At 38.8% G+C, this 22,157-nt stretch overlaps 1 protein-coding gene across 4 annotated transcripts in view; it reads right to left on the bottom strand.

The window, feature by feature from the left end:
- Window positions 1–3,612: 3,612 nt before the first annotated feature.
- The window catches only part of LOC111933485 (carboxypeptidase B), a 33,553-nt gene continuing 15,008 nt past the window's right edge, over window positions 3,613–22,157 (bottom strand). For all 4 annotated transcript variants that reach the window (XM_023933111.2, XM_086843539.1, XM_086843538.1 and 1 more), the window contains 9 exons: window positions 21,297–21,421; window positions 18,912–19,011; window positions 18,251–18,352; window positions 16,899–17,000; window positions 14,528–14,638; window positions 14,355–14,445; window positions 13,876–14,078; window positions 5,698–5,782; window positions 3,613–3,843 (listed from right to left, as the gene is read on the bottom strand). In XM_023933111.2, coding sequence (XP_023788879.1) covers window positions 3,656–3,843; window positions 5,698–5,782; window positions 13,876–14,078; window positions 14,355–14,445; window positions 14,528–14,638; window positions 16,899–17,000; window positions 18,251–18,352; window positions 18,912–19,011; window positions 21,297–21,421 — 1,107 coding nt within the window. In that variant the 3' untranslated portion in view covers window positions 3,613–3,655. The remainder of the gene's footprint in view (window positions 3,844–5,697; window positions 5,783–13,875; window positions 14,079–14,354; window positions 14,446–14,527; window positions 14,639–16,898; window positions 17,001–18,250; window positions 18,353–18,911; window positions 19,012–21,296; window positions 21,422–22,157) is intronic.

The raw sequence follows: 22,157 nt of genomic DNA, 5'->3' as shown, positions 1-22,157 counted from the left end.
ACACATCCTATGAGCAGGGACATAAACCTAGAAGTGAAAAGCTTTTTGCATCTTCTGCTGTATTTGCAGTACAACTTTCCAATGGAAAAAAAGGAACCATATTGATGAGTGCTGATGCAACATACATGCCAGCAATGACATCATTGCTGTGGTGCATAATAACATATTTGTCTTTTGAGTTCTGTTTGCCATTTATAAAATTCACTAGCATCTCTTGATTTTTGTGGAAGGCTTTGTGGGTCCTAGGCTAACTAGCAGGAACGGAGATACTCTGAGCTGTATCACTTTTGGACATGAACTGGTGGGTCACTGTGATATGGAGCTGTACTTACCGGCTTCACTCTCGCATGTCAGCAGCTGCAACACAGGGATCATTGGGGGTGACTGCCATTATTTCTGAAATGTTATTATTCTTTCTTTTTTTTTCCCATTATGCCCTAACATATCAGTGTATTAAGAAGAAACCTGAATATTTGATTTTTCCCCAAAAGGCAGGAAATTGCAAGTTGTTTTTTTTATTAAAGCAGTGTGATTCATACTTTCCTTGAAGAATTCCAGTTAAGCATCTTAGGTCTTCTGCTAAATACTAAAAGAAAAAAATTTAGTGCTTGCCAACTGTTGAATTCCCTATTTCCTTATTTCTTGGCTAAGCTGTATATATTCACTTACTGACAGCAAATTTTCTGGTTTTTGTGGTTGCAAAGTTTAACACAAGTAGCCTGGCATTCTTCCTGTAAAAGATAGGGACCCAGTGCCATTCTCAAAAGCATTTGGCTGTTTCCTCTTCTCCTGTAGTAAATGTTGTATGCAGCTGTAATGCAGCTGTTCTGAGTGCAGCAGGGAACACAGAGACAACCTGCTTCAATGCACAGCCCACATCTGTGCTTGGAAACATTCAAAGTGACAGGAAGCATGCTGAGGCCATATGTCAGCAAAGCAGAGTTCAGAGCAGGCTGCACTGTAAGCACAGGTTTAATTTCTAGCAGTTTTTGGGGCAGTTGTGTCTGGATCATTAAGAGCAAAAGTTGCATTCTCTGAATTACCATTATGTGTCAGCAGTTGCTTGACAACTTTGAGCCAACTTGGAAATACCTTCCCCAGAAGCTCATGCTTAACTTGCACACAACTGCTGGGACTTAACTGCATTTCATTCATTTTTGTGTGTGTTACCTTTTTATGTGTTAAAGAATCAAGAATTTGTAAGTGTTGCCTTTGTTAAGGGCCTTTGCAGCTGTGATCTGTGCTGAAGGGATATGTCCTCTGTGAGTGGTCTGGTATCTCCAATATCACTCCTGGGAGACCTGGCAGAGGGACAGTACATTGTCTTTAAAGCACTTCATCAGGTCTTAATCCCTTTTCAGTTTGGGAACACTGAAATGAATTGGCTGTTTGAATGCATTTGACTAAACAATAGCTTAACATGAGAAAGATGGCAACTTTTTGATGTGATTCTTAATCAAGAAAATAGAATGTTCCCTTTTTATTTATCTGATTAAAGGAGCAGTATAAATCAAACAGGAAAAGCTGAAATTGTTCATCTCAGTCCTTGGCTGACCTGTGCCAGGCAGACATTAAGAGGATAACACAAAACAGGATGCCCAGGGCCTTGTCCAGCCAAGTTTTGAATGTCTCCAAGGAGAGAGACTCCACATTTCTGGGCAACCTGTTCTGGTTTTTGGGCATCTGTGATAAAAAGGTATTTTCTTGTGTTCACATGATGTTTCATGTGCTTGTGGTGGTTAATTTGAAAAGAGGTCATCAATCAATTTTTACATGTGAAATTTCCATGTTTTTTGAAAGTGATGCTAGAGTTTGAAGCAATGTGACTTCTTGATGAACTTTTGCATCCTCTCCATGTTTTCTTTCAGTGTCTCTGCACTAGCAGCTTACCTGCTAGCACAATGTCCTTTCCTGCTTTAAATTCTCCCACATATTCTTTGGCTTATGTTCCAAGTTGCATGGATGATAATACCACATTTGTTTGCTCTTCTCTGCATCTGTGTAATTTGATCAGCAGTGCTAGTGAGTGTTTTCTGGGGAGAATTTAACTGATAAAGCCAGATTTGTCTGCTGAAAATGAGGAAAGCATAAGGTGACCTAATGGGAAATTAAGGCCAAAATATGAACTTCTGGGGAGAAGGCACAGAAAAGCCGCAGATCACTGCCTTGCTGTGACTTGATTTGTGAATGTCAGAGCCACCAAATGTGTACCATACTCTGCCTCAAAGTCACACATTTAAGTTAACTGGGGTAACTGTAATGTTGTTGGAACTGATTGGTGCTGTGACCTGGCCCTCAGCTGCATTTGTAGCTGTGTGTTTATTTGCCTGCAGTCTTACACAGTGCCTGCCTGTTACTAGATGATAGAATCATAGAATGGAATCATAGAGTCATTAAGGTTGAAAAAGATCTCCAAGTTCATCAAGCTGATGGAACTTGTCGACTGCACCATAGTACAAAGTGCTGAGTATCAAGAATTCACATTGCAGTTGGTGTAAAACCTATGACATATTCCCAAATAACATAGTTACAGTCAGGATAGTCTCTGGGCGATTGTTAATACTTAGTTAAAATTAGCAAAATATTTTATATTACGAGAAATTTATTTTCCTGACCTTTGTGACATGTTTGGCTCTGGCCAGTATGTTCTGTTCACATCCTGTGCTATTTTTAGTAATGTTGGTTATCCTTCCCCCCACTTCTTTTGCAAAACAGAATGATATGTCTTTTTATTGGTATGTGTTACTTTCACACGTGGGTTCAGTTTCACCAGTGATCAAAACCAGATGTGTGAGAAATAGTTTAATCTGAGTGCTGCTGGGCTAATTGGAGTGGGCTAGTGGATGTGTGTCTTTCTTTCTCTTATACATGCAAATGAAAGTGGAATTTTAGACTGTCTCCCTGTTTCCTTCCACTGAAAAGGGACAAAAAGGCAGAACATGTAGTTTTTGACAGGTCTTAAATCTGATGATTTTCTTTGGAGATTCATTTTCTGTAAGTTGCATTTCTGGGACTGTGTTGAGTGGATTAGCTAAGGACCTGCCAGACATGGGGTTAATTGCAGGACTATCAATGGACAGTGGAAGTCTCTGTTCAGAGCTTCCGGCAGTGGCAGGGAGATCAGCCAGGTTCTGTGTTGACATAAGGTTTTTCCCTATCATTGTGCAGAGTGTGTCCCATATTAGCCAAGCTCCAAATAGTATTAATAGATGCCAAACACATTTTCTGCAGCTCTGTGGGAAAGATGTTGAGTGGCCATTTATCACTTTCACTCACTCTCACTCAATCAGACCCACATTACCTGTACAGAAAATTGATCAGGAGGGGATAATTCTCTACAGCTGTTAGTGAAAGAAACAGTTACTCATTTATCACCAGACTTAGTCTTTATGGCGGTTTATGATTCTTCCACTCATGACAATAGGAACATGTGGGGCCCCAGGAAGTACCAGGACTCTGAGAACACTTTGGGAGATGCTACTGTAGTCAGCATGAGAGCCTAAAATGCTGGGTAGCATGATTTATATCAAGATTTGGCCATTAATAGTAATTATAATTTTCATAACTGAGTCTAGAATGTAATTTTTAGGGAAGAAAAAAAAGGAATGCATCTTTGCATAAAGCTACTTTAATAGTTCAATTAATTAATTCCATTCTAATACAAGTGCTCAAGGACATAGTTGGCAATGTATTTAACAGCAAGCAAAGTCTCTTCACAGGTTGGCTTTATCTGAGATTCAGGGAGAAGGAAACCGTATCTCCCGGTGTCCCGGAGCTCGAAAGTGAAAGAGTACTTGATGCCTTGGTCATAAGCCCAGTCATCAGAGCCCCCTGCAGCAAGGTCTGTTGGTAAAGAAATTAAATAAAGCTTAACTGGGAAAGAATGGCTACATATCAAGTGAGAAATACTTTGGATTCAAGTCACATAGCTGTGAATATAGAAAGGACAGGTAAAAATACATATTCAGTGAATTGATTGGTTTATCCTGCTCATGGGAAAGCTGCTGTGATTTTGGGCCATTTATGAGCTTTGGTCTAGCTGACTTGTGCAAGCAAATGTAAACAAGCTAAACTGCTTCCTCCTTGTCACTTATTGTGGGGAAACCATAGGAGAAATGTCTAAGCAACAGGAGAATGGCATGGTTGCATGGGGGTGTGTAGAAACACTTGATATCAGAAGCAAATATCCTCTCACGGGAGGAGGCTCATGGCTCTCATGGCATTTTGAGGTTCACAGAGTTGGGAAAGAACTGCTTATCTGGGATTTCAGCTCCATCTTTTTCAGATGGACAGATAGTACCTTCCCTTTTCAGTAGCTGTGTTTTGGGTTGCAATGCAAGATGTAACCAAAAGTATGTATTCTATTTGCATCTCTTAAAACCAGGTGGGGCACTGTTCTTTATCTCTTCCATGACCCATCCCTCGTAACTCCAGGGTCGTATCTTCTGTTAATGGGCCATTGAGTCTCACTCCATGACTGATAAAATTACATTATCCCATTGTGAGATGCTCCATCCAAGGGGAGGAGCCAAGCATTCCTGCCTGGATATAATCTGAAACTTGGAACACCGAAGTCAGCCTTTTCCCAGTGGATTCCCAGAGGAAGACCAGACCCATCAAACCACCACTGGACCTTCAGGGGGAAACTATACCCTTCAAAAAGATCATTGCTTCAACAGAATCACATCTGTCACTCCATGAGGACTGCAGTCACCACTTAACCAGACTACCAACACCCTGACAACAGGGTGTCAGGCTGTGCTATCTCTCTGTCAGTGGTGATTTTTTGTACTACTGTATTTTTCCATTTCAGTGGAGGTTCCTACCTTCCTTAGCAGACACCTGTCTTTTCAAACCAAGACAAGCTGGAACAATAGAAACAGTCTCTTTTGCAAAGGAAGGAGCCTCCAGAATTGCCAAGCATCACCAACACATTTCTAAAGGAAGAATCTCCAAAAATATTGCAAAAATTGGAAGAAACTGTTTTTTAAAATGTTTTGGATGGGGTGGTTAACTATTTGAGGAAGGAGAAACAGGCGAGAGAAATTAGCTTCCATATTCCAGTAAACTTAAGGAATCTTAAACATGGGAGATATTAAAGTTGTATAAATCTAAATTTGTCAACCTCAACTTGGCTTTTGGCACTGCAAAGGCCATATCCACAGCTGAATTCCCAAGAAGGGTAGAATAATTAGTCATTACAAATAGGATAGTAATTAGTATGTGTCTCAGAATATAATGCAAAGTAAAAGAAATTGGTTGGTAGAGTGGTTGAAAGATTCACATTACACAGTGGAATCAAAGGATTCACATAATCTTTGACTTGGAGATACTGGAAATGCAGAAAATCTCAGGCCAGGTATGTTTAAGCTGTATATGATTTATGAATTCGTGTTTTGCACATGAATTCATAAACATTTTACTACATCACTTGACTTTCCAGGGGCTCACACACTTCCTGGGATCCCTAAGGAATAAATTATCCCATAATTTAGAAACTACAGGTCCCATATATACCTCTGTATGTATAGAGTATACATATAGTATACATATATACTGGTATACATATACCAGTATATGTATGTGAAGAAAGAAGGGGATTACTTAGAAAGAGGAACAAGAATCACTAGAAAACTGCATTTTATAGTCCTAGTAGCACTTAATATAGATTATCAGAGTATTCAGGTCAATACTTACAGATTGTTTTTGCTCCTGGACCATATGTATATTCAGTGTTGTACAAACTGGCCAGCTCTTTGGAAGCAGCACGAGCTATGGAATTCTGTAAGAAAAGAAGAATGATAATGCAGATTTTCAGAAGCTTTCTGAATAAATCTAAGCAATTACACTATTGTATGAACTGAAAAGTCATGCTGGATAAGATTTTATTTGAAAACTCTTGTTGACCTCTCAGTATGACTAGGTGTCAGTAGCTGACAAGGCCCAGCTTGTCCTGGTGCTGTGAAAAGATCTTGTCAGCAGAGAACTTGTTCTCAAAGGTTTCACACTGGAGTGTGCTCCAGTCTGTGTATGGTGTGTTGCAGCCTGGTGTACAGTCCAGGGGGGTTTGGACAGATAAGGGGACAAGAGGTAACAGTACTTTCTAGACTTAGAAGAAGCTTGTACAAGGTTAAAACTAAATAAGGAACCTTACTTAAAGGTAAGAGAATCTTAAAGAATAGTAATAACTTGGTGCTGTAAATTGCAATCATACAATAGCCTTTCTTTCCCTTCTGTTCATGCAGCTATAAATTCAGAGTAGAGCTGGCTCAGTCAGGGGAGTTGAACATTGATACAAGTGGAAGCAGATTAAGGTCTTATAAATATTAACAGCCAAAAAAGGCATAAATTACCCTGAAACCATATGTAGTCTCAATAATTTCAATTCATTTCCTGTGCACAGAGGGACTCATTCAACTCCCACTGATTCAGTGAGGGTTGGATCAGGCCCATCAATAGTACTATGAAACTTTGTATGTTTGCATTAAAGAAAATTACAGACTTTTCTTTGGAACATGTGGCTTTTCCAAATCTTCATTATACAACATGTTGGTAATAAAACATGAAAACTATTACTAACAGATGATAAATATGAATGATTTTTGAAAGCATATGTTCAGTATAAGAATAAGCAATGGGTTGCCGTATATTTCTTTATAGCTTGCAGCTGAATGGCTTACTATTCCAGGAATTTCCTCAAGCCCTTTCCTTCTCTGTAGGTTACACTCTGGCTTACTTCCCAGTGGAAGATATATTGTAAGATAGTCTCTGTTCATCTTTGTGCTTCAAGTGTTCTTCTGAATTACTCAAAAAGCCATATTAAGCAATGTATTTAGAAAATTTTAGTTAACTGAGAGAACTTTCTCAGCTTCTAAAAAACATCACAACATGTCTGCATTATCACTGGCAGTCCATAGTAGCAGAATTGCAAGTGTTTCCCCATTCCTGTATATTTGGTTTTGAACGTTTTAGAATTATGGGAGTTTGTTCTAGGAATTTGTGGTCCTTTAGCATATGAAGGATATTTAAACGAGGCAGACCAAGCATGGTTGAAGCTTGTCTTTCCACCTATAATACTCACTGTGTCTGAACATGGGGTTTGGTTTCTGGCCTCTCTATCCCACAAAGACAAGCAATTGCAAGGAAGAATGTTGTAGCTCTGCATTTCACAATCTTGGATCCAGAGCAAAAGGAGTAGCTGGGCTCTCTCCTATGGTATTCTTTTTGTTTGGTTTGGGCTTTTTCCTTTCTTTTTTAATCCCTCAACAAATTGATTTTTCTAAAATCCATAATAATTTTTAACACATGTTGAGGGAATTGTAGAGGTTGGAGTCTGCTATCTGCTAGTGATGCTGTGTTTTCTTCAGCCATCTGTTGTTTATAATATACACATTTAATCAGCAGCTTGATTGAGATTGAGTCAAATTTTCTCTCAATAGCAAATGAATTTTTAAATGTAAACTGATTCTTCCTCTCTTCAAATATATTCAAAGTGGAAATAAAATTTGGAAAGATTGTCTGGTACAGTCTTTGCTCTCTTTAGTTAACTGAAGTAGGGACAATAGAACTGCAGAGCTTCTCTGTGGGGCTGTTTGGCCCAGGGCATTTGATCTGCCCAGCAGACAAATGGTGGCTTTAAATCATACCAGAACAGATACTGGAAAAAATATGTCAGGAAATCTTTTTAGCTGAGGGATTTTTTTATTGTTGGCCAGGAAGTTGTAAAAACAGAGATTTGTAGAAAGAGCAGTTGAGATTTCCAGCTGTTTAGAGGCTAGAATCTAAATAAACTGCTTCCTCAAGCTATCCAGTTTGGAGATAAAGGTGGTGTTTTAAATGACTCTAAGTGAAAAACATGCCTAAGCATTTATGACTTCATCATAAAATGAAGCTTTATCAGAAGTTTTGGTAACTTTTTGTTTTCCTTTAAATGACTCTCTAACATTTACTTTCCTAATAGATTTAGAGTCCAAGACCTAAAAGTAAAAAAATTAATTTCAACTTTAGAGGAACTAATGTAATTTCTTAATAATATAATATAAATCAACAGGAATATTATGTTTTAAGTAAATACTTGTGAGTAGAAATACAAAATATGTGGAAAATGTGTTTGGTTTCTTTTTCAAAATAGCTCAATTACTCAAAGCAATCCTTAAGAAGGAAATAATAGGAAGGTCTATGCAGAGGTATATAAAAAATATAAAAAGTTTTCCAAAAGGGTGAAAAGTAGTTTGCGTTTTCAAGCCTGTAAATTATTTGGAATACACCTGCAAGGATAAACATTGTTTTCCTTTTGACCTTTGAGGTTACTCTTTGTTGTTCAACAATTTTCTACATCTCTGGACATAATGGGCTTAACTGAATTGTTGTGGTTTGTTTGTTTGGGGTTTTATACTGTTAAGAATCCCTCATTTGCAAGGAAAATTTTGTTGAGATTTATAGTAGCAGAGAAACAAGTGGCGCCCTGCAGTCGAAGAAATAACTCCAGAGTAATACCTTGTAACTGGGAGCAGAAATGGCTTTTCAGCATCTGACTCCCAGCTGAGCTCTCAGAGCTGGTCATTTCAGCAGAAGGCAGCATTTCCTGCGCTCATCACCCATCTGTGTTTACTTTGCAATTACCAATATTTCGCTTGGTCCTGTGTACAGAGTGGGTGAGCCAGGGAGACAGCAGAGTTGTGTTCTCAGTTGTCATTATCTTACATAATTAACAACTTTCAAAACTGTTTTTTTTCGGTTATTAGTTTTTAATGAGATATATGGTACTGGCGTCTCTTTCTCATGACACTGGAAGTTTGAACTAACAAGATAAATTATCAGGCTAAGCATATTTTGTGTGTTAATAGGTAATTTTTATGGGAGCATCTCCCTCATTTTAGTCTTGTATCATCAGGGTGGATTTGCCAGCAAGCTGTGACCATTTAGAAGCACTCCACAGATGTTGATATGCAGCTGCTGTTTGTGGACAACTCGCTTTGCCCTCAATCTGAGAGCGGTCTGGAGAAGCCTTTTCACTGCTTGACTGGATCCCTTGCTCTCTTCCCTCACTGGACTGCAAACTGATTTGCCCAAGGCTGAAAAATGTATTTTCCCTTTGTATCAGTGTTGCACACTTTACTTGTTAAGTAAAGGGACCCTCAACTTCCTTTGTACTGGAAGTCTGAAAATGTAGATTTGCTGAGTGAACTTAAGCCAAGTGAATTGAAACTTCTGCACCTTCTTGTTTTGCCAGTAAAAACAGACTCCCCCCTCAAGGGTCCATGATGATGTGTAATTTAGTTCACTGTTCTGTTGTTGCTCATGTGCTCCAAGAGCCCAGGGAATCTAGCCAGTGAGGACTTCAGTGGAATGATTATTATTTTTTTTTACAAGCCTGTTTTTCTGACAGTTTCTACAGTCCTTAAGAAATCAGTCCCTGGTGAGAGGGTTTCCACTGCAACTCAGTTGTGCCCTACACCTATTGGAGACTTTTGTATATCAGCCAGACTCACACATGAACTTCATCTGGAAGGTGCTGTTACTAAACACATCTTTTTTACAATTTTAAGACTGCCAGTACAGAATGGTTCTGTTGTGGTAATCTCAGTGGAGGAGCTTTGAAGCCAATTTCAAATACTGCTTTGCTGCCCACTTTCCTGTCTGTTGTGTTTCCCAGTTGATTTTAACAATATTTACTGTAACAAGTAGTGCAATCACAGTAATACAATTTGTGCAATAACACACAGATATAACAGCAGCAGATTGCAACTCCTCATTGGCTTGTCTGAGCCTCTTAGATGTAGAATTTCTGCTATCCAACAATTCTTACCCACAGGTCTTCATATATCTTAAGCATATTCAGAACTTCACAACCAGGCACTAAGTTAAATAATCAGACTGATACTCACAGTCATGCTATGTGTTTGAAATTCACTCTTGTAGGATGCACAGACTCTGGGTATATTTCCACTTTCTAATACGTCCTATTTTAAGCACTCAAGAAGTGGAATGCTAGACTGACCCAATATGGAAGGTTAATTTTGGTGAGTTGAAACAACGACCCATGCAGCCAGTATGCATTCAAGTAATACAGACTGGAATTATCTTGGGTTGTAAATAAATATAATATTCTGCAGGCTGTGAAACTGTAATAACACACCTACATTAATGTGATAAGTGAGTAAGAGCTGGCTGCACACATGTATTTGGGGCTGAGTTTAACTGAGAGATGGAATTGAACTGGAAAGGAAGGGCACAATGCACATTCCTCTGCTATCTCAAACTACAGTTCAGAGCCAATTCAAATACAAACAAGAACTGATAAAGCTAGATTTGTCTGCTGAAAATTAGGAAAGCACAGAGTGACCCAATGGGAAGCTAAGGCAAATATATGAAGTGATTAAAAAATATGGGCCGAACTGTTTATCAAAAGTCTGATTAAATACATAGTTCTTTATTGCAAGAGGACAAAAATGTGAATAGTAAAATAAAGATGAAGATAGTCTTTTTGGGGTGTGGAGAGATACTGGCCTTGCCAAACATATTTTGTTATTGTGGAAAGATAATGCTTCTGTTCCCTGTAGGAGAGGGATTCAAGTATGTCTTCTGTGTTCAGGGCGGTACGCCAGGGTATAGTAAAGAATGAGTCATGAGGATTGTGAAGCAGACAAAATGTGATTCTCCAAAAGGAGGACATATTTCTGTAAGGGTGTCATCACAAGAATATTGTGTAACTTCTGAGAAATTCCTGACCTAGATTTTCCTGTCTTGGGTGTTTTTATTTTTGTTGTTTGGATAACAGTGAAAGTTTTGTGCAACTCCTAGGTTGCAGGGACGAAAAAACAACCCTGAATAAATGGAAACAAATTTGGGGAAAATTCTTGTGAGCTGTTGGGGTTTATAACCTCACAGACCCTCCTGCATCTCAGGGGAAGAGTGGGAAGTTGTGAGAAGGAAGGGACATACATGATTTTCATCACATTTTACACCCCAAGACCAGGCATGGCTGCGGGACAGTTCTAATCCCTGGCTCTAAGTAAGTTACAATAACTTTGAGTTCTGATTTGCTGAACAATGCAGTAGAACATAAAAGGGTTCTCAGAGTGCCCTGTCCTACCTGACAAGCCAAAACCGTTTTTGGCTTTCTGGTTATTTCTTGGGACAGTAAACAGAGAAAGTCTTTTGAGCCCCAAGGACACACTATTCACTACATGCTCAGGGAAGGAAGGTACAGGCATTCTCTGGACTTTTCTCTTCTGCAGATTTAGTGTCCTTAATCTCAGATTACTCAAATTTTGCACCCTTCTCTATCTCGGACACTGGAATGCAACATAAGCCACATGGTATTATGTTACCTTTAATTAAATACAGTGGAACAAAATGTTATTAATGAGAAGCAGACATGTGAGGTTTTGTTTAAACACATGTCCAGTTGCTCACTGAAAGAGATAAGAAATTGCAGCTATATTTCCTTTAATTTATTAGATCTGTCAGGGTAAAAATAATATCTAAGATAAGATAATGGCACTATAAATTTTGCTTCTTCATTTAAGAAATGATTTATGATTATTTTATTTGCCAAAAAAAATCTATTAAAAGTTAAGATTCTCATTCTTCAGCATTTCTCCAAATTCTAAATTTAGACAGAACTTGTAGACATTAAACACAGCAATTTGCATATAAAGTAATTCCTCTTTTGTAGCTATCTTGTCTCAAGCAAGTGTAGTTGTTGGTTGAAAATGTTAAATTTTCTTTAGTCACAGTTTAAATGAATGTCTCTTAGTTATTTGAACAAATCCAAAAAGCTGCACTTGTCAATCTGACCCACAGCCTGTGGAAGTCAATTTTTCTATTTAGTTCACTGACACTGGAGTGCATAAGGTCCTTTCTGTTTAATTATCTCAACTACAGGTAACGTTGATTGGGTGATATTCTTGTCTCATTGTCCAAAAGGACTTTTGGCAACAAGTTTTCCCATGTAAAAATCAGATCCTGCACAGGTTGAACACCTCTAGGATCCTGCTGTCTCTGTTGGGATCACCAACAGAGGAAATAATTTCCCTCAATTAAGATGTGAAAAGTGCTCATAAGGTCACCTTGTCATGATGGTGAGATTTGTGATTGCTCTGTAGAAGAATATAATGGAACTCCATTCACATCAATCAGAGAACACACAATCAGTGTGACTGATTTAAAATATAGGATAAAGTGATATTGGAAAGACTAATATACAAAGTGAAATCAAGTAACTGAAGAGAAATATATGTCCTGTATTACTGAGCAATTTCGTTTTTATGCTCTGTGGTAACTGCAGAATTGTTTTCTATAGCAGGAAAGGGGGGGTTTAAATTTTACTACTGTATATTAGAATAAAGCAGTGACAATGTAAAATTTTAAGAATTTTAAAAACTAGCAAAGCACATAGGCTCTTCCTTACTGCTAAGGATTGTTTTAGTAATGAGTTGTCAATACACTTTTTCCATTTAATACTGTGAGAAACACACTGTACTTTTAGTTACATTTCATCACATTTGCTCTTCATTCAAAAACTGAGGCCAGAATTTCATGCAAATTTTTGGCAAATAAGAACTTTGTGATCTTGACAACAAAGCATTTTCAAGTTTTTAGTGCTATTTATTACTGTAGACTGAACTTTAATGTGTGAATTCTGAAGCTTTTGTAAAAAACGAAGGCAAGACATTACTACCACTCCCTGGAATAATTTCAATTACAAAATCCCTGGAATATAAATAAAGAAAACAAAATCTTCATTTTAATTTAATTTCTCTTTTAGGCTGTAAAAAAGTCTAACAAGAAACTTCACTCTTGGCCCCAGTTTGTATTTGTGCTCAGAACCAAGACATGTATTTGGGAGCACTCATAAATCTGTCAAACCTGCAGAACAGAGCAACACACAGTGTTGTTGCCTTGGACTTTTGGCAGCATAGAGGAAAGAGGGGGAATCAAAATGTGTTTGTTTTGTCTTGCTGTGTTGTTTTCCCTGCCAACAGATTCTAATTGCTAATATGCCAGAGAACTGAAGTAATTTTATTATTCATGATTGTTGATTCTTGGCCTAGGAAATGTTTACAGCTTTTATACACATTTAATCATTCTAAACTCTTTATCTCTTTTTAAGGATAAAAAAAAAATCTTAAATGGCATTAGGGTGTGACTTTTCTCTAGAATTGATGAAAGAGGCATTGTCCTTTAAAATATCACATTCATCCTCTCCTCTTCTAAATCAAATGTTTGACTTTAAATCCAGGCCTCTTGGAAAAGGCCTCAAAACTGAAACTTTTTATGTCTTTTGTATCTGTTTTCAGTTATGCTTTTGTCAAGAACTGCCTCATTGTCTTGACCCTGTACCAATAGGAGTTTCACCATTTTACTTCAGCGAGAACTAAGGTTCAGTAGAAAGTGGTAGACAGATCCTTGCCTGCTGTTGATACCAGTTGAGTTATTTCATAGTTATTTCAATCTGTCAAGCTGCTAGCTTGGCTTACAGGCCATAGTGTTTTTATGTAAAATATTAAAGGTACACATACAGAGGTATGTGTATATGTAAGGTACACATAAGTCACTGGCATCAGCAAGAGGCAGTTTTGCACAGCAGAGTGCATTTCTGGATGGCATGACTGGAAAACAGAACTGACATTGTGTCAAATTCATTGTGCATGTGGAAATTAAATAAGGCTCTGAAGTTCATCCTGTGCTTGAGCTATCTAGAAACCATTATTATTTCCCTTGATCTTGCTAAGACTAAATATTTTAAAAACTGGCGATATGGATTCTTTCCAGATGTTAAAGAAAGTGCTTGAAGTTAAAGGGACCTAAGTAGCAACTGATGATTTTTGCCTATTCTTTTCACCAAGACAAAATGACAAAGAGACTTACCAGTTCCTGGTAATCTGGTGGCAAACTGTAAGTGTATGAATAGGGAAACAGTAGCAGCTGGGAATAGGAGTGAATTGTCAAGTATGCCTTGATTGTAGAAAGATGTTCACGAATAAAATCAGCCAAAGCCTTGGTCTCCTTTTCAGACTCAGGTGCAGAGCCACAGTAAGTGCTAGAGCAGGGGGATGTTGAGGCCCCAACAGCTGAGAAGAAAGATTAATTTAATGAGTACTTAGTAAAGAAGCAGATTGTGAGGAGAGTCATGTTATACCACTTTCGTAGGGCAGCCTTGGAAATCCTGGTACAACACATGCCATATCAGAGGAGGGAATATTTTATGGCATAGTTAAGATGCTGGGAAACATCCCATAGCAATGAATACTCAAGCTGAACCATCAGGTAGGGGAAATCCATAATTAAGTATACTGGCTGTTGCACTTGTGTGTAATTACTTGCAGCTCTTTTTAGGAGACACTTACTGCACCAGCCAGCATCAAAATTCCTGTTGGGATCTGTCCCAATGCAAGTGGTCCCAGCATTTTTAGAGCGCGTCTTTCTCCACATGCGGTCCTGTAACAGAATCGTAGATAAAAACCAAGCGTAAGTTCTGACAGTTGGCTTTTCCAACGATAAGAAAGAGGAATGTACTTACATTTGTCCAAGTGTAAACGTAACCATCAATGTTAACAACAGGCAGAACATAGAAGTCCAGCTTGTCGAGAAGTGTGGTCATGACAGTATCTTTCCCGTAGGTCTCCACAGCCTACTTGGAGAAAATGAGAAAAAGCTGATGGTGCCTTCACAGATGTGTATCTCCTGTCTGGGTCTGGTTCAGGAATTAATGAATGTGGTAGAAAAAGTCATCCAGGTCACCCCAGCACGTAAGATTGCACCCTTGTGTTATTACATGTGCTTAGATTTGCACTGACTCAAACCACACTGCTGTTAGAAAACCATCTTATACTGCTAGATAAATTATAAGCTGAAGGAATGTTGATTTTGAACAGGATAATAAATCACTGGAAAGAGATTTCCATCTACTAGCTTCTTGATTCATGAGGCAGAACAATATTTCTGTCCATTCCTACATCCTAACACCTTAAAGGTTTGAGTTTAGTTTATGTGAGAATGAAAAACTGTTATTTCCATTTTTTGTATCTGTTGTGCAGAAATTTCATCAACAGCCAGAATTACAGAGAATATTTCTAAGTAGGATCCTAAACACATTTCCATTCATAATTCTGTGGATTCATATATTCATAGGGAGACAGATTTTTTCCTGCACTTTTCCAGACACAGATATTGAATAACAAACAGGAACCCCTGCTATATCCTCTGTATCCTGATTGTTCATGGTCTGGCACTTGCTCTGCTTGTTCACAGATTCATATCAGTGTTGTGAGATCATACAATGACCATGGAAAATTGCTCTAAGTGTGTTGCACCCATGTTTTGTTTACACAGCCATAAAGAGCAACACAAGGGGCAATGCAATGGAAAAAGGCATATTTTGTCCTGTAATTGACAAGCAAAAGGATAGGATATAAAATTTAGGAAAGCAGTTTCAGACCACTTGAAATTATTTTTCCTGGGTTTTATTTTATGCTTGTTTTGGTTTTTTGTCTTGCTGGGTTTGTTTTTTGAGATACCTATAACTATCCACCTTGCTCATGTCTTTCTCTATTGTTTTTACTTTTATGTCTAGAAGCAATCCCAAGTGAAATTCTGATGATGCTCAGAATCTGTGCTTTTAAAGCACTTCTGCCTATGGACCCACTGAGCAGAGGCACTGCTGGTGTCAGGTACACCCATGAATTAAGTGACCAGGCAGTGAAAATGACAGCTGCAGTGACATGAATTGCTGAGAGAAAAATGGTACCACATACTGTCTGCAGCCTTATTAGGCACTAATGAAATCATATTCCCATTGACTCCACCAAAATGTCACTTCCAATTTCCACTGCTCCCTACACAAAACCGCATGCCTGTCTGATAAGACTGAGATTATATTTGCCACCAAGGCCTCTGCCAGCATGGCTGGCACACGTAGATTGGCTTTCTTTTTCTTGGGTTTTAAATTCCAGCTGCTGCCTCTGGTGTGGTTTTATATATTTGTTTTTTGGTTTTTTTTTTTTTTTTTAATCTTCCAACAGAAGTTATTACAAAATTTGAGAATCAGTCAGTAAGTTGCTCTGCTAAATTGATTGGTCTCCACCATCTGAGGAGTAATACACCTGTCTCTGTGAAAATAACTGTGCATCATTTGATAACCCCTGCCTGCTTTATATTGGTGGTGAGAAAGAAAATATAAAGGACATAAAATTGTTTAACTCAAGACCTAAAGTATCTCAGACTGAGGTGAAGCTAATTTCACCTGTACAGCTCTTCCTTGAATATGATTTCATATTTTAGCACCTTTCTGTACTGCCTGAGATGGCAGCTCAAATGGATGTATATGCATTTCCCTCTTCCTGACTGGAGCTTAGGGAAGCTTTCCTCCTTTCCTGGGTACATTTCCTCAGTGTTGTCCTGAGGGTAGGTTTCCATCCTCTCTGTTGCCTTACTGAATAAAGCTGGTTGCAAGGAATCCACCAACAGGCTCTGTAGCGAATCAGCTGTTCTGAAGTGCATTCAGGTGCCTTCTGATGTGCCCCTGGGTTTTGTTGTTCCTTGTCAGTGTACAGAACATGGCTATGTTTATAGTGTTACTAGAGCTATCTGCTTTCCTCTCACCTTTCTCTGACTATGGGTGCAAAATAGAATTTACAAACTGAGCAACTGTTGTAGTCGTTAGTACCTCTTAGGTATGTTTTACGTTATCTTCAGCTGCTGAAAGATTACAGGTCCAAGCACAAAGATCTGGTTTAAGTAGTTACACTTTAACCCTCTGAGGTGAGAAGGCATGAGCAGACACGTATTTAGAGGGGAAAAGGCAGTGGCCTGAGCTCTTGCTGCTCATTTAAGGTTTTCTTAAATATAGTTGCATTTTGTGAAGTATTTACAAAATTGTTAAGCTTACTGACCTCTTTCACAAACCACTGGCAGAAAGCAGGGCTGATCCACTCTCTTGCATGGAAACCACAATCCATAAAGATGGCCTTCTTATCTGAACCACTTTTTCCCATCTAGGAAAAAAAACCAAAACAACAAATCCAACACTTCAGGGCTTGAAATAGTATGCAGAACAAGTCAGTCAGCTTGCTGACCTAAAAAGTCAAACTTAATACAAATATAGCATGCCTTATTTAAATGGAAATCTATGGAGTGCTCCCAACTGTAGCTGACCATGATACTCAAGCTAAAAATATAATCTTAATAATTTAATTTTTATTAATGTATATAAGTTTCCACCAATTCTTTGATTACTCTTCACTGTTGATTTATTTCTTGCAGTGTCTCTATAAGTTTATCTTGTATGTTTAAATGATATATTATTGTAAATACTTGTGCATTTTGAGGTAAGTGCTCCTTATTCTTTTGCCTTTAAGTTATTGTCTTATTAATTTATAAGAGTTATGAAAAAAAAAAATAAATTCTGTGGTTTAAACCCAGCTGACAACAAAGAACAATGCAGTAGCTCACTCAGAGCAAACTTGTGGGCTGAGGTAAGCATAGTTTAATGAATAATAATGATGATTATGAAAATAACAAAAACAAATAAATCCCAAGAAAGGCAAGGGATACAAATGAAAGCAATTTCCCAGCAAGTCCCTATGCAGTGGCCCTGACCCACCTTGCCCCTAGTTTATCAGTAAGCATGAGCCACGTGGTTTGGGATATCCCCTGGGTCAGTTGAGGTCAGCTGTCCCAGCTGTGTCCCCTCCCAGGTGCCATTGCCCTGGCTGGTGGTGTGAGAAGCAGAAAAGGCCTTGGCTCGGAGTAAGCGCTGCCCAACAGTAACTAAAATATCTCTGAATTCCCAACACTGTATCCAAATCAGCATGAGTCTGAAACAGTCCCATACAAGCTACTGAAAACAAAATTAACTCTACCCCAGTCAAATCCAGCTCAAAATTATATATGGTAAGAGAGAAATTTGTTTTCTGTTGGCAGAAACTGACATTTATAGATGCTTTTAGAGCAAATGGGTTTACAAACAACAGATGGAGAGAACAGAAAGGCAGATGATCATTCAAATAGCTCTCAGTAGTGTGATTGAATGTATGTCTGAACTTCTAATAATTCATTACACCTCTTTAAAAAAATATAAATTTTTTAAAATATCATAGTAGTAGTAAACAAAATATATTATATTTTCTGCAAAATATCTATTACTTTAGACATTTTGTTAGCATCATTGATGTTTTACTAGACATCATAATCTTGCAGAGTTTAATAAGGGAAGGGTCTGGCATGAAGAAATCGAGGCACTTACTTTGAGAAGGTACATTGGCCGTCCTTCATATGTTTTCCCAATTACAGTACGAGAGACAAGGTCTGGGTTCTGAGCAGCAATATCAGCAGTCCAAGCAGCTATCTGTTTAATAAAGAGGTTAAATCTGTTGATGTCTCTGTTCTTCAGGTCCAGACTGATTAATTTGCAGAATTCAAGCCAGAACAGTCTTTCTGAGCATCTAATGTGGCCTAATATGTAATACAATTTGTAGATTTCCAAGGAGCCACTGCAAAGATGTGAAGAGTAACATGGCCATGATTACATGTCAGGAAAAAAGAGCATGGCTGTGGAAAGAGGAAGGGGTCTTACGGTGGGACATGAAGAACTAGAAATGAGGCAGGGAATGGAATCAAGTTGTTTAGCAGAGGAGATGGGAGAACTAGTGAAAAGGAGAGAGGAAATTAATAGTGAAGCATCTCATCCTGGTCACTGGATTTCTGCCAGAGGTTCTTTGCAGCACTGGGAGCAGAAGTAGAGGAAATAAGTGTAGGTTACACAAACTAGCTCAGTAATGAAGAGGAAGGAATGTTTGGAGGCATTATCATATCAATGGATGGAGCAGAAGAAAAAAAGGCTGGAAGCACTTTGACTACAGAAGCTAAGGTAGCAAGCTGATAATGTGGTAAATTCTAGACTTTACCGTGTCCCAGTTGTTGTACTTCTCATAGCTGTGGTCACCAGTACGAGTTCTGCTGTCAAACTGGGCATCCAGAGCAGCCTGCAGATTGTCAATCAGAACTCTGCAAGAAGGCACCATGAAAAGTGTGAAGAGCAATATAGCAATCCAGCAGGAAAATAAGGCATTTCAAGGTCTGCCCAGCATTTGGGCTGCTTAGATTGTGAAAGGAAAGGTGGGCAGGTTGAAAATAAGGTTGAAAATATTAGTTTCAGCCTATGTCCTGTCTCAGCCTTGCCACCAGAAGGACCAGGGAACAATAGGCTCCTGCCAATTAGCACCTGCCTCACTCCCATACTAACAAACCTCCAGGGTGGCAACAGTCTGGTTTCAGAAAAATGGCAACGCTGAGAGAGACTGTGCCTAAAAATGAGCTCTAGGCTGATCTTATATTGCCAGTTGCTTCTGCCTCAATAGGAAAAGGGCCCTCTTGAACTTTTGGCACTGGAGAAGAGTTAGACTGCAGCAATATTTCAAAAGCAGGGAGCAACCCAGAGATGTTTGCTTGATGAAATTCCCTGTCAAACCAAGTTTCCAAAGGTTAGATGTGGTTTGACATCTCTATTGCAGGTGGCATTATTCATCCTCCAAGCTACTTGATTGCAGGTGAGGTGAGCTATTTAATAGAACACACTAAAAAAATCTCAATGTCCTGTCTGGATTGGTTGGGTCTCTTCTGTTCATTTTTCCCTGGGGCTGACACAAAGGCACAGCTTATCACTGAGCATGCTCTGGAGGACCTTTTGCTTATATTTCAACCTTGGCTATCAAAAAATAAAGTCCTCTTGTTTTTCCAGTGCCTGTCTTAAAACTTTTACAAATCTTATTAATCCAGGATATGTCCTTGATCATTTGTGATTTGGATAGAGGAGCAGGAGGCCAGTTTATGAGGCACCAGCAGCCTTCAATACAAACATTGCAAGTGACATGATGTCATGGCACTGCAGCTGTACTTCAAAAGAATTGTAACAGCTAGGGTTTTAACAAGGACAATCCACTCAAGTTTGTCAGGGACAGCTTCCAGACATTCTGGCCTTTTGTTGCAATCAAAAGATTTGTGTATGGACATGAAGCAGCTCATGAATATTATAGGAAAACTAACATATGTAGAGTTTTCCTTTGCTCAAGAGAAAATTCCACTGAAATGGGATTCCTGTGCTGTATGTGCACTGTGGGATTATTGAAAACCGTTTATACTAGAGTGTTTTCAGATTCTGTTCCTGCAGAGGCATCCAAATCACACCAGTTGACGTGAGACCAGTAAATTTACAGATGGATTAACTTTGGATTTAGCAGATCATGAAAGTTATCCTAAGAACTGTGTGAATGAGTGAGTTTGGTCTAGTAGCAACAACAGTGGGGCTGAGACACAAAAACTCCGTAGTCAGACAAATGAAATAAAAACACTTTCAGTGTCTGAGTACATGATGTTGACAGACTATACTTTGCACATCAAAGAAGCCTGATAGTGAAGCTGGGCAGAGACATCTTGCAATGCTTAAGTGGAGTGAAAGGAGAAGACAGACAACCCCACTTCACTCCAGCTCAAAGTCAATTTCTCATCCTCGGTTAATGCTTACGCAGGGATTGGAAGATATGAGGTAAAGAACAGGATCAGGCAATTCCTCATTCTCCTTATTCTTCCATTAGTGCTACTCACTGCAGTGCTTCTGTTCTCAGTGATGTGTAATGTGGCAGCATGCTCTTTTTGCTCCACTGGTGCTGTATTCATATTCAGTCAATTCTCTCTTTGGAGACATCCTTGCCATGGATCTGCTATGTGACTTCAGTCAGCCCAAGGCTGTCCTGGGAATCTGTTTTCTACACTTCCTTGGCCCTTCACCTGGCAGCTGTCTTCTGTCTGTCACCTGTTGGTGTTTTTTGGCTCTAGCTATTGTTCTGCAACTCAGTGGGGACCTACTCACGGTAGCCACTGGGGCTCACCATTTTATTTTCTGGCTTCTGTTCCCTATCCATTTCTCTCATCTTGTGTATTTTCTGGCTCTTTCTAGACCTTTGCTGCATTTTGTCTGTAGTAGGAAATATTTTTATCCCACTCTGTACTCCAGCCTTGTGTATTGCAGTGAGTTTTCACCTCAGGGAAATTTCTGGTACTGCATCTCTGCCTCCTGTCTCTTGCCTCTATCAATATTTCATCTCACCCCTTCAATACAGAGTAGTTACAGTCCATTTGGACTGTCATAGGAAAACTGAACCCAGTGGAGGCATCCATGGGAGGGATGAAGTTTGTGACAAGAAAATCAGTTGACCAATATGAAAAACTCAAACACATTCTCCATGGTATTTAGTCCCCTTCTATTCAAAGTACAGGAGTGAGAACAAACTTACTGATACTCCATTCCATTTTCTTTCAAAAGATCTTCAACCTCAAAGGACTTCTCAGCTTCAACTCGGAAATCAACTTGCGTTTTTGGCCTTACCAGTGTGACAGAGTCTGGCTGCCAAAAGTCAACCTGAAAGAAGACCAAATGAATACATAAACTAATAAATACATACATGTGGCTGTGATTTTTAGATTGGCATATGTATGCTGGTAAGGTTGTGTTCAATATACCGAATTTCATGCCTATCCTGTTACACTGATTCAACATTGCTTCCCACAAGTATCAACCCAAATTTTAAATGGAAATTGATTTTCTTAGGCCCTGCATTTTATACGGCAGAATTCTGGAGATGACAGTGACAATTTTACAAATGTCAAGAATTCTCCAGCAACTGCATTCATATAGAACTGTCAATATTATAACTATATTTACAACTTCTTTTGTTTTTACAGCTTCTTTTATTGTTTTGCTCATGTTTTTGCCTACAAGTGTTAGAGAAATAAAGTCAATATCAGGGGTGAACTGTATGAATATCTTACATAAGTCAGCTGAAATAGACTATTGTTTGTACGAGTATTTTTAAGACACCACTATAGTTGGTGTAAGGAACCTGTGCCTTTGAAGATGTTTCATTCCAAGTGGACAAACAGCAGTATTATTACTACTTCACTTGGTTTTGCTGAAGTAAGCATCCAAGCCTCTGAATTTAGTGCCCTGCCAATTGGGCATTAAATTGATTGAAGGCCAGTGGAAGCAAAGCTGATTTGCCAGTCTGATGCCTTTTCACCCTTTCATCTCATGAAGGTAAAAGAAATTTAGGCTGGTTATTCATGAATAATGTGTCATCAAGTGAGGTGATTGTTAC

The sequence above is a fragment of the Cyanistes caeruleus genome, chromosome 10 (genome assembly GCF_971803275.1).
Source record: "Cyanistes caeruleus chromosome 10, bCyaCae1.hap1.1, whole genome shotgun sequence".
In the NCBI taxonomy this organism is placed as follows: Eukaryota; Metazoa; Chordata; class Aves; order Passeriformes; family Paridae; genus Cyanistes; species Cyanistes caeruleus.
The sequence above is the reverse complement of the archived record's forward strand: the minus strand, read 5'-3'. Positions and strand labels throughout refer to the sequence as shown.